General features: G+C 43.3%; 2 protein-coding genes across 12 annotated transcripts in view; one reads left to right on the top strand and one right to left on the bottom strand.

Moving 5' to 3' along the window:
- LARP1 (La ribonucleoprotein 1, translational regulator) overlaps positions 1–7,380 on the top strand; it is a 92,748-nt gene extending 85,368 nt beyond the window's left edge. For both annotated transcript variants that reach the window (XM_060765521.2, XM_060765519.2), the window contains exon 19: positions 1,541–7,380. In XM_060765521.2, coding sequence (XP_060621504.2) covers positions 1,541–1,777 — 237 coding nt within the window. In that variant the 3' untranslated portion in view covers positions 1,778–7,380. The remainder of the gene's footprint in view (positions 1–1,540) is intronic.
- FAXDC2 (fatty acid hydroxylase domain containing 2) overlaps positions 7,378–13,055 on the bottom strand; it is a 37,617-nt gene continuing 31,939 nt past the window's right edge. For all 10 annotated transcript variants that reach the window (XM_067463661.1, XM_060765522.2, XM_060765524.2 and 7 more), the window contains 2 exons: positions 9,654–9,820; positions 7,378–8,560 (listed from right to left, as the gene is read on the bottom strand). In XM_067463661.1, coding sequence (XP_067319762.1) covers positions 8,404–8,560; positions 9,654–9,820 — 324 coding nt within the window. In that variant the 3' untranslated portion in view covers positions 7,378–8,403. The remainder of the gene's footprint in view (positions 8,561–9,653; positions 9,821–13,055) is intronic.

The following is a 13,055-nucleotide window of genomic DNA, read 5'->3' as shown; positions in this document are numbered from 1 at the left end:
TAATACAACACACTCTATGTAGGGTTGCCTTTGAAGACTATTTGGAATCTCCTAGTAGTCCAATGGGCGGTAGCCAGGTTTCTAACTGGAACAGCACATAGAGAGCATACAACCCCTTGGTTGTGCCAGCTCCACTGGCTACTGACGTGCTGCAGAGCACAATTCAAAGTGCTGGCTTTAGCCTATAAATCCCTAAATGGTTCTGGTCCAAACATATCTCCCTTTATAAGCCACTTACAGCATTAAGATCGGCTGAGGAAGTCCTGCTATTGGTCCCACCGCCTGGGACTGGTGAGGATGAGAGATAGGACCTTCTCAGCAGTGGCCCCTTGGCTGTGGAACTTCCTCCCCAGCGAGATTAGATCGGCCCCCTCCTTCCTGGTGTTTAGTTAAACAACTTAAAATGTTCCCTGAATGCTTGCTCTTGAAGCAAGCATTCGGGGAGTGAGATGATGTATTTAAATGACAACCTCTGTGTTGGTGCAATGTCTAATGTTTTATGTTTATGTCTGTGTTTGATGTTTTATGGTGTAATAGTTTTAATTTATAGTTATATGTTAGTTTAGATATGTGATGTATTTTACTTTCTTGTGAGGCATTGAATTTTGCCTTTTATTATACTGTGAACCACTTTGAGTCCCCGCAGGGGTGAGAAAAGCAGTATAGAAATGAAATAAATAAATAAAGCACTAGGCAGGTCAGGTTCAGGTCCAGGCTATTTGGCTGATAGCATCCATCCCCTTGTATGAACTTGTCTGGGCTCTGAGATATTCAGGAGAGTCCCTTCTCTGAGTCCCACCTCCATCTCAAGCTCAGTTGGTGGGAACGAGAGAGCGGGCCTTCTCGAATCTGGAACTCCTTGCCCAGGGAAGCCAGAATGGATCCCTCCCTGTTGTCCTTCTGGCAGCAGGCCAAAACCTTTTTATTTGGGCAGGCTTTTAAAAATGGTTTTAAAAATCAAGTCAGGGAGTCCTGTGGTTTTAAACTCTGGATATGCTTTAATGGTTTTTAACTGGGATTTTTAAAAATACTGTTTATATTTAATCCTGTTTTAATGTTTACATATTTGTATATTTTAAATTGTATGCTGATGCTTTTATGCTAAGCTGCCTTGAGTCTCCTGCAGGAGAGATAAAGCTGGGGTAAAAATAAATATAATAATAATAAGAAGAAGCAAGCCTTGCTTTAGTTGCTGTCCTTAAAAAAGACTGCATTGTTGGATGGTTTTTATTTTTGTATCTCTTCTGACTAAACAGAACAAACTGCAACTTTCCAGATGTTACTATATCACAGCTCCCATGAGCTCTAGTCATGTTATTTAATGATGAGGAATACAGGACTTGTAGTCCAGCATCTGGAGAGCCACATAAAATGACATGACAGTGGATTCGGCCCACGAGCCTTGAATTTGACACATGTGCTCAAATGTAAAAAACTGGAACAGCTTTATTTAAGAAGTAACACAGTCTTCCCCATGAAAAATAACTTGAGGCTGGGATCTCATGGACTGTGTCATCATCTTCCATATTTTCTGTTTCAGCCCCCCATCGGGGAAGAAAGTAGCCACAAGAGATGTCCTGCAGCACCAGGAGTGGAAGGAAGGAAGCGGTACCCGTCTCAATCTTCCAGCAAGCCAGTCAGCCAGACCCCATCCAACCAAGCCTCTCTGTCATCCAGCCAAGTCGCCACCTCATCTGTGCAGGAGGATGCCAAAAGCCTGAGCCAGCTGCATGCAGTTTCCACAACAGCTGTGGAAACTCAAACAGTGGGGAAGTAGACAAACCAGAACTTGGAGTGGAAAGGGGGCAGGGGCGCATAAGGGAGTTGGAATGTGGGTGTCCAAGACCAGGCTGCTTTGTGGGGGGTGCGGGACCACAGCACACAGGATTACTCTTGTTGGCTGGAAGAACAAGAGGATCCAAGTTGAAGGCATCCTTTTCATCGCTGTGATTTTACATCGACTGGAGCCAGAGCCTCACATTTTCATGTCTTAGCGCCTTCCCGGGGTAGGGTTGGGAAGAGGGAGATTTTTATAAATATATATATATATATATATATTATATATATATCAAGTTTTAAATTATTGATAGAAGTTTGTTTGGATAAACCAAAATGATTCTGCATCATGCAGCCATGCAATCCAGCTCCTCCTCATCCCACTGAACTCTGATTAACTATGCAGCCCTCTTGGTGAGCTGGAGGGGTGGGCTGAACAAAGTGGTTCCTTCTGGAAATTGGCCATCGGCTTTCCAGGCTCAATAGGCACTTCCCTTTCTGGATGTCACAATGCACAAGGAGTCCCTCGGCCGCCATCACGAGTATCACTTCTGTAATGGCTTCCTACTGTGCTGCTCACCCTTTCCATCACAGACTTGGCTATTGAAAGTCAACCAAAGGACCCTGGCTGAACACTGGCCCACCTTTTCATCGGGGTTGCCTAGTTCTTTTGCGTGAAGGGTAGAACATAAACTTGCACAGTGTCTCCCTTCACATAGGAATGCTGAGACTTTCGCTAAAAAGAGCTTTCTCTTTCAAAACAAAAAAAAAAATCACAAAAACTTGTTTTAGAAAAAAAATCTTATTTCTTCGCTTCCTTCCTTGAAAATAATAAGTTGCCTTATTGCGGAGTTGGGAACTTTGAGACATCCCTGACTTATTGAACAAACTTGGAGAATGGCATCTGCTTGGGACTTGGGCAGGCTGTGATGAGTCTCTGTTTCCCTGTTCAGTGTGATTCCTGTCTGCAGTAGATGGTGATCTTACCTTTAACCCAGCTGTTCTCGATACCAGCTGGTGCATCATTGACATCTGTGCATATATTAGTTCAAACAATTGGATTGTGTTATCTCTGGAGCAGGATGACTGGGGCACTTCAGTCTTAAGACTTCTGCTTTTGTGTAGTTGATGCTCATGTAGAAATGCATCGACTGTACTGGTGTCCTTCCTTCTACAACAACTGCACTCCGGCCTCATGCAGACTGCCAGGGGCACTGCCGTTTCCCTCCCTCTAACCTGGGCAAGCCAGGCGCTAACCTGGTGATCTCGTGAATTCCTCCCTTCCCAGGACAGGCAGGCAGGCAGACAGGTGTGCCAGAAATTGGGTAATGCACAGAGACGATCCACAGTTATGCATCTTTGTTCTTAACATAAGTGGTTGAAGAATGTGTGTACAGAAAAATCAGCTTTAAAGCAAAAAATTGGGAGAAGGTGGGGATTTTGTGTGTGGTAGTTTAAAATCAGAGGCAGCTTGCTAAGTATTACCTTTGCTCTGCAGGCTTTGTTTTCTGTAGCGTTTAATTACTGGTATGCTGGCCTGCCTTACCTTTCTGGGCTGACCATGTGGCCAAGGAAGGCACGGCTGTTTTAGACTTTTTCCCTAGCTACAGGCACCTTGACTTTCCAGCATCACGAAATCAGCTCATTGAATTGGACCCGTGTCTCCTCACCCTGTGTCATAGAAACTTTTGTACAAAGCATCATGCTTGACTTGGCTGCTTTTAGGTTAACTACTGGAACTCAGCCTGAGACTATCCACAGTGTGCACCTACATGGCTCTTAACATCCTAAAAGCAACTGGTACTGGTACTATTAAGAGTGAAAGTCAGAAGACAGAAGCATATGTGTGTAAACAACTTGTTTCTGAAAAGCTTCTTTGTTGTTTCCTGCATTCTGTTGTCTACCTAGTGTACCTTTCCCTGTTCAAGGCAGATAATTCTGTAGAGATTGCTTGGGCATGATGCCACCACATTCTTGTAATCTGATGGATAAAAAAGATACTTGGTGATGAAAAAGGTGCAGAGCCATTTATGTGTTTCTAGATACCATTTACTGGCTGCAAAGTGTCTTCCTCTTCTTACCACCACTAGTCTGAGGCCTGGTCATGCATGGGGAAGACACTTCTGTGAAGATGGGAGCTGATTCTTCACTTCCTGCCGTCCCTGAGCACTAAGAAAAACATCAGATGATCACATGACCTTTGGAGGGGCTTCTGGGGAGGTGTGGAAGATGCTGCTAGAAAGGTTGAGCAGGCTACCTTGCGCTGCTTGGGATTGAAGGCCATTGTTTTTCTCAGGGGCAGGGTGGTGGGCAATCCTATACGTTTGGAGTGCATGCGCGAGATGTGTTGCAGAGATCTTCAACATGATGCAAAATGGGGCCCTAAGGCCCGAGAAGCCAGTTGTAATATTTGAAGGATTCAAGGGATGTGATGATAGGACAGTTCACTGATTTAGCACGCTATATGTGGTTTTGGTACTATCAATGTAGATATTGTAAGGGCACAGGGCTTACTGTCTAGGGCCTTTTTCATCTATCTGACATTATTACCTTTTTAGCTGTGTCAAGCATGCTATTAATGGGAGTTTGTTATGGAGCAGTCTTGGATGACCATGCAATTAAAGCACTTGCTGTGGTTCTACATTTACCTGAATAACAGCAAACTGCTGAGTTTAATTTTTTATTTAATTTTAGATGCACCAGTTGTGCTCCTGTGTTGTGTCAAACCCTTGGCCTGTCATTGTTGCACCATTAAAAGGCATGTCTAATGGAAATGAACATTCCACTACTTTCACCAGTGGCACAGGATATTATGAGGTTGCCACGCACATTGTAACATCAAAACCACACTACCATACAGTTGACAGTTGAAGCTTCCTACTACTGGGTTATGGTTTCTTGTCCAGTTCTTTCTGTTTGTAAGCAGAGATCAGGTTGACTGGAACCGTTGATCTATTGTTTTCACACTTTAGATAGATCATAAGACAAAGCAGGCATGAAGGAACCTTTGCTCATAAGATGGAAGGTAGGAAATGCTCAGTCTTTTAAAACAGATTAACCTGTGGTTTTAAAACTTTTTCTCTTAAAATGGATGATGCCCTGGAACTTCACCTCATTCTTGATTAATCATGAAATATTGGGCTGATGGTATATTTCAGTTGAAGTATTTGCAGGCACATGCTGCTTGAGGGGAAGGGAATGGACTGTTACTGTGATGGGGAAGAGCATTCAGGCAGAAGTGATTGGCACATTTGTCATCCTGTATTCCCAGACATCTTATGAAATTGGACCACAAGGTCATTCTGTTTTATTTGAGATGGGCTGAAGATAGTAACTTCTAAAGGCAGCACCTTTTAGAGACTTAGGGATCACAGAATTTCCTGTCCTGTGCTAAGGTCAGTAGTATGGGTTTGTAGGCATGTTACTTAATAGCATGGTTACCCAGTGCCTTGGCTGCCTGGTGCTAGATGGTCATGGCATTGATCTTGTAGAGATGGTAGTTGTTATCTTACTTTCTGTAAAGAGAGCAGTCTTATAACTGTTGCTCTCTGCATGGCTATTGGTGCAATCACCCCCCCCCCCCCTTCTATGTATACACACATGCATCAGGTGGAAGAGATCATTTCTGGCTTCACACATTTTTGAGTAGAGACGGAGAAAGCTTAGAGACCCTGCATCATAGCAATTATGCGGTTTGGTTTTTATAACAGACCAAGTTCCTGTGCTCTGGAAACTTGCAGTAGTTGGGACCTCCACTGCTAAGACTTTTCAGTTGCATTGAGCTTAAGAGACCACCTGCTGTTCCCGAGAAACTTCTGTTAAAATCAGAGATTCTGTGGTTCCCATTGGGAACTGTGTTTCACTCTATCATTAGCAAACTTTTTTTAAAAAAAGAAGTGTCATTCTGGGTTGCAGCTCCCCTTTCTCTTTATGACCGGATGATGAGGAACCTGAAATCTTGCTTAGGAATTAATGACAGTAAGTGACCTTTATTATTCAGTGCTGGTGCTGTGTCTGTCCTGTCCCTTTTTATCCTTCTTGCCCGTCTCCTACTTTTACAGTGGTTTAGTTCCTTCAAAGCTCTGAACCTGTCCATCTTGCTTCCGATTGCTTGGTTGACTATACAATTAACACGACACAGAAACCTCAGTACTTTTGGTGTGTGTTGGTGGCTTTTTTAAATGGAGGGATGGGAGTCATTGTTTATGCCTTGCTTATTTTTCTTTTGGTTAAGCAAAAACAATCAAATATTTGTAACAAAGCGAACTCCACCACGCTATTATTATTTTTCTGTTTGGATCCTCTTCTGAAATGTGGATTTGTCAATAATTTTTTTAAAATCAGCTAGGTTTTTAGAAGGGGTTGGGTAGCTAAATGCCTGTTATTTTTTCAATCAGTTTCATATATGAGTGGTTTTATTGGGGGGTGGGAGGGAAATTTCATCTCAGCAACAGAGGTTTGGAATTTTTTTTAAAGTTATAAGGATAACATTTCTGTTAGTTTACATGTTCACTTTCTGAAGACACTTGAAAATAGGACCGATGTATCTGTGATGAGGACACCGTATGATTGGAAGCATGAAAAGGGCATGGGTTTAACCATTCCTTTGTGGTTTTAAACTTCGTTCTCCCAGGTCTGGCCTTCTGTTGACTTTTTATTTCCTTGATGGTATTGGTTCTTGCATCTATTCATCCTCCTTCCCAGAATTGGTTCTGCATCTATTCATCGTCCCTGCTATAATATGTATCATGGTACAACAGGGTGGCCTGGACACAGGCATCCTTTAGCTAGGGAAATTGATGTCCTTGGCAAAAGCTGTTGCCTATTCAAAGCCTTCCTGGTTTTAGTTGCATTGTTAGAACATGGTACAGGAATGGCTGACTCCTCCTCCTGTCATGGTTGACTTTCACCCTGCAGTAGTGCACTACCTTGTTGGTTGGGATTCCCGGCCTTTAAAAACTGTGACCCAGAAGTCAACATGGAGCTTTAAAATGGCGAGGTTTGGAGTTTCATTTGGTGTAAAGTCTGTATTAAGCTGCTAAAACGTTGGATGAGCAACATGCAAGAGATCCAGTGATTGTTTTATATAGATGTTTGATAATTTGGTCATGTAGAGAAGAACATCTATTTGTTTTGGTATGCTTGCTCTCCTCGAGCAAGTTTATATATATGTATGTTTGTGCGTGTGTGCTCCAGCCTCACCCCTTTTGCTAAAACAAAATCCCAGAAGTGTTTGTAATCACTTTCAGCTGTATTTATTCTTGGGAAATTTTAAACCAACTGTTACCATGTATCACCTGGGAGGAAAAGATCTTGTTAATATGACCCACCATACACAATCCCATCTCTTGTTAATAGTATGTAATTCTTAACCCATGTGCTAGGATCATTACCACATTGGGGTAGGGGGGAAGGAAGAGGAAAAAAATGTAAAATACTTGAATGAGAGCCTGTATTATAAAACAGTAATATTATTCAGAATATCTGCTTTCTAGGCTGATGTGACTCATTATTCTAGTAGTGCTTTAGTCCTTTGTAATTTGTGGTAATTATGCTTTTTCCTTTTTAATACAAAAATGTATAAAAATAAAAACCTCAAAAGACTGTTCTTTGCAAATTTTATTTCAACTTCAAGACAGCTAATCTGTATCATCAGGAACAGAGGATTTAATGAACAACTCTCATCTAAACAGTTGCCAGAGTGATTGCAGCTATTTTGAAAAGAATGGAAGGGAGAAATAAGAACAAATGCACCGGTCATTTCATAATGGAGATGTTCAGGATTCTATTGTCTGCCAAACAAAAAAGTCTGCACAGATTAAACTAAAACTCAATGTGAAGAAGCCTGTCTTCATATGCCCTCCCGTGATAATCACATCTGTCCGATATGAGAAACACAAGCATGATTCTGTGCTATCACCTAATCTATAGTTGCAAAACAGCTACTTTATATCTGATTACAGAGCAAGTACAACACATTCTGTATTATAAGGCTCTCTTGCTGTGTCTGTTCTTGTCTCCATTGGCTCCTTGGAAAGCTTGAGAGGACTGGGAGTACTCTGCCCTTCTGAAGATTTGTACCCATTCCCATTTCCTATGGTTGTGTTTTGGCAAGGGAGCTTCTTACTACAAGTAGCGGCATGGTCTTGAAGCTTTCATTGTTGGAACTTATTTCTTACTCCACAGGCAATACAGATGTCATGCTTCTGGAGTCATTACATGCTGTCTAAAGCCAAGATGGCAGCTAGTCGATTTCCTCAGAGACAAGAAGTACATTTTTCAGAGTCTTGTTTTCGTTTTTCTCTTTTGGGTTTGGGTAAAGTGGTGCCTCATAGCTTGGAATTCTGTCTTTTTATTTCCTGCATGATAGTTTAATCACATTTCCAGTTGTTTCATTGATCAACTGTAGTCATTCAATTGCTAGAAAGATAGCTATTGTCATCTATAGCTCTACAGATACGAGTGTCATCTGATAACTTTCAAGAGTTATAGCATAACCAAATTAATTCTTGCTCATGATGGATTGTCTTTCTAGGACTCCCCCCCCCCCCCCATACAGTCATTTCCTGAATGCTGTAATTAGATGGATGATTGGATAGTTATAGCATACTCTGCTTAAAGATGGGGTCACTCTGATTTTTTGGGTGAGTCAGGAATGCTTTCTGTTAGTGGTGTGAAGCTCAACAGGACAAGATGTCTCTCATAGGCCTTGGTTTGTTTGAATATTGTATCTGTTCCATGCAGGCGATCCAGCACTCCCAGGACCCCGTAGCACTGGTTGAACCTGGTATAGATGGAAAAACAATCAGTGGTCAACATAGCATCATACAGAAAGCTATGTCTTGATTACACATACTGACCAAGATCCTGTGCACATTTAGCACAGTGCAAATACCATAGTTACACCAAATCTCATAACTGCACACCTGTGTTGCTGAGACCCTCCACTCTAAAGCTCCCTCTCTCACTAGTTGAACTCCCACTCATTATGTAACAAATCAATAGGTTGTATGTGTACTTCAAATGATTTGCACACTTAGCACAAACTTCACATTCTTTTTTTACATTGCATTGTATCTTTAAGATTAACAATCATACTTTGGCCTTGTGTATTTTTCCAATCTAAAAAGATACCTTGCAGAGGAAAGCAAAAGTAAAAGCTTTCAAAATTGAATCCCACACTACCATCCTAGTAATTCTCTTCATAAAGCTGCTACTTGGTGTGGACAGGAGATTGTGCTTTGAGTCCCATAATGGGAAAAAGATGAAGTATAAATTAAAGAAATGAATAAATAGCAATGGCAGCTCTCATCTTCATTATTATTATTATGATTCATTTGGGGAGTTGGGGATGGGGGTTGTGAAAATCAATACAACTGCTAGTTTAAGTAAGAGATATAAGCACATAAAGCTAATCATTTTAACTTGACAGCATAGTTTGTGTATATCATATTCAGTCCCAAAACCAGACAGTTACTGCTGTTGCTCAAAAGAGGTGAACATTGTCCCTAAAACAGCATTTTCCAAAAACGGTGTCCTGAACATGTTAGACTAATGTTGAAATTAATGTGAAAAAATAATATATGGTTGTATTTAAAGTGGTTAAATAATTTATTCTTGAATGCCTGTTTTGAATTGTTTTTTAATTTTCTGTCAAGCATCTAGTTCAAGTGTATATTCCACTTTCTTCCTGATGTGAGATCATTAATGGCATGTACAACCTTTACTCCCAAGGAAGACAAGACAATGTATAAAAAGATTGCTATCTGGTTGAAATTTATTCCCGTAGCTGGAGGTGCTCACCTTCCCACCCCACCTACCCCCGCTTCTTCCCTTCTCAATCATGTGAGTGAGTAGAAACAGTAAAATTGAATTACTTGAGGTGATGAAAATCATGGAATTCTGGTGAAGGCAGGAAAGGCAAGTGGTAGCCACAATGTGAGACTGAGGTAGCCAAAAGGGCAAGACAGAGCCACACTGTGATTGAAGTAACATGAGATCCGAGGAGAACTGGCCCAGCAATTACAGGCAGCATATTGGAAACCTGGAATACAACAAGAAACCGAAGAGTGAACATAACCAATCTGTAGGGATGCCGTCTGTCAAATAGTCGCCAATTGAAGTACCACTGATGAGAAGATTATTGCAATAGAAACTATTTTGTGAGATGTGCCTTACAGACCTAAACCTTACGTGAGACAATACTTAATAACTTGAATTCATTATACATATTTCATGTGCTGCCTCTGCTCCAAAAGGTTCCCAGTTCTATTCCACTTTTTGCCATTTTCAGGAGTGGGCTCCACTAGCTAATTTTCATCTCACTACTACATAACCAGTGAAATATTGCTATGCTATGGTTAGTAGAAAGATGTGAAGAAGTGCTACAACACAAAATCCACAAAGAAAGAACATTAAGAAATAAAGGTTGCTTACCTGTAACCGTATTTCTTCGAGTGTCAGTCCGTGAAATCCGCACCTATGGGTTCTTCCTTGCGCATGCGCAGAAACTCGGAACATTTCTAAGTTTAAAGAATTAAAAATGATTATTTGAGCCACCTAGGCCCCGCCCATTCCCCCCCCCCCCCCGGATATAAGCGCCGAGCGGCGCCGCCATTATCTAGTTTCCGGCGCTAAACAGCAGCCAGGAGAATGGCATGACAGAGGGGAGGACGGGCGGGTCGTGCGGATTTCACGGACTGACACTCGAAGAAATACGGTTACAGGTAAGCAACCTTTATTTATTCTTCGTGTCGTCCGTGAAATGCGCACCTATGGGTGAATAGCAAGCTACTGACCTGGAGGTGGGTCATGCCACACAGGAGAAAAGAACTGCTCTGCCGAAGCTAGCATCTTGCTTTGCCTGTATGTCAAGCTTGTAGTGAGAGGCAAACGTGGACGGCGTTGTCCACGTAGCTGCTTTGCAAATTTGATCCAAGGGAATTCCCTTGAGGAATGCTTGAGATGTAGACACAGAGCGGGTTGAATGTCCCACGAGGTGGGATGGAGGTTCTTTTCCTGCGAGCTGGTAGGCTAGACGGATGGTTGCAACAATCCAGGAGGCCAGTCCTTGGGAGGACACAGGCTGGCCAAGTACGTCTTTCCTGTATTTCAAAAACAATCTGGGAGACTTCCTATAAACGGAAGTTCTATGTAAGTAAAAGGAGAGTGCTCTTTTAACATCAAGGGAGTGCAGAACTACCTCCAACTGGGAGGATGGGTTGGGGAAAAAATTTGGTAGAACAATGTCTTGTGACATATGAAAATGAGAGACCACCTTAGGAAGGAACGTGACATCGGTGCGGAGGACAACCTTGTCAGGGTGGAATCTCACATAAGGAGGGTCTGAACGGAGGGCCGCGGGTTCGCTGGCTCTCCTAGCTGAAGTAATGGCCACAAGAAAGGCCGTCTTCCACGACAGTTGGGAGATATCATTAGAGGCCATAGGTTCAAATGGTGGTTTGGATAATTGGGATAGCACTAGCTCTAGGCTCCACTGGGGGGGAGGGGGGGAGACAGGAGGGTGGATATTTTTGTAGCCCTTAAGAAACAACTGAACCAGATGGTCCTGAAAAAGGGACGGCAGCCCGGACTTTCTTCGGAAAAATGAAATGGCTGACAGGTAGCATTTCACCGAAGAAAGGGAGAAACCTTTGTCGGAGAGGTGGACAAGGAAGTCTAAAACAAAGGGAACTGGGGCAGAGATAGGGTTGTGTCCCAGTGAGTGAGCAAAGGATTTGAAAGAGGACCATTTATAGTCATATGATTTCTTGGTGGCAGGTTTATGGGCCGCCAAAAGTATACGGGAGACTTCATCAGAAAGGCCTAGTGTGGTTTGATTCTCCATGCCGTTAGGCGTAGAGATTGCAGGTCGGGGTGTAGGACCAGGCCGTTCTCTACTGTGAGAAGGTCCGGGGTTTGGCTGAGGTGGAGGTATTGTCTGTTGGAAATTTGAAGAAGGGGGGCAAACCAATGTTGTCGTGGCCACCAGGGTGTGATTAGAATGCAGTCCGTGTTGTCTTGAATTATTTTGGCTATGACTGGGGATAGGAGGGGGAGCGGTGGGAAGAGGTAGAGGAGGCCGGGCGACCATTGGAATAGGAAGGCGTCCCCGAGACAACCTTGGGATGCGTGAGGGTGGAGCCGTGCGCAGTAGAGTGGACAGTGGTTGTTTACTGGAGATGCAAATAGGTCTATTCTGGGTTCGCCCCACTTGCGTGTGAGGGCTTTGAACTGCCTGGGGTGGAGATGCCACTCGTGGTTGTTTTTTGAGGATCTGCTTAGAGAGTCCGCCAGGATGTTGTCCTGGCCTGGTAAGTGGATGGCTGTGAGGAGGACATTCTTCAGAATGCACCACTCCCAAATTTGTTGTGAGATGTGGAGGAGTGTGCGTGAGCGTGTTCCTCCCTGTTTGTTGATGTAGTATTTGACAGAGGTGTTGTCTGTTATTATTTGTATGACATGATTGGACACAATGCGTGTGAAGGCCCGAAGAGCCTTCTCCACTGCCATCATTTCTAAGGCATTGATGTGGAGCTTCTGCTCTTGTGGGGACCAGTGGCCACTGATCTGGAATCCCTTGAGATGTGCTCCCCAACCTGAGTTGGAGGCGTCGGTTGTGAGGGACATGGAGGGGCGGGGATGGTTGAATGGCATCCCCGAGAGAACATTGTGTTGCTTTGTCCACCATGAGAGTGACTGGAGGACAGGGGGTGGTGGTTTTAGGACCCGTGACTGGGGTTCGTGAAGGGGGTCGAACGCTTTGAGAAACCAACTTTGGAGGGGTCTCATTCTTAGACGGGCAAAGGGTGTTACACTTGTGGTAGAAGCCATATGGCCAAGGATAGATTGGATAGCCCAAGCTGATGTTTGGCGGGATTGTTGTAGGGTTAGGATAGCCTGACACAGATTTAGGAAGCGATCTTCTGGGAGGAAGGCCTTCTGAAGTGTGGAGTCTATTATGGCTCCTATAAATTGGATACGTTGTGTTGGGGTCAGGTGAGATTTTTCGTGATTCACAACCAGACCCAGATCCTGTAAAAGAGATAAAGTATAATCAGTATCCTTGCACAGTTGTGATCGAGAGGATGAGCAGAACATCCAGTCATCCAGGTAAGGAAAAACTGTGATGCCTTGCTGGCGGAGGTGTGCGGCTATAACAGACATGCATTTGGTGAATACCCTTGGAGATGTGGAAAGTCCGAACGGGAGAGAATTAAACGAGAATAATTTGTTTTGGACCGCAAAGGTAAGGAACCTGCGGTGGGAGTGTCTAATTG

Source organism: Anolis sagrei, chromosome 2 (assembly GCF_037176765.1).
Source record: "Anolis sagrei isolate rAnoSag1 chromosome 2, rAnoSag1.mat, whole genome shotgun sequence".
NCBI classification, from domain to species: Eukaryota; Metazoa; Chordata; class Lepidosauria; order Squamata; family Dactyloidae; genus Anolis; species Anolis sagrei.
This window is presented reverse-complemented; position numbering and strand designations above follow the sequence as displayed.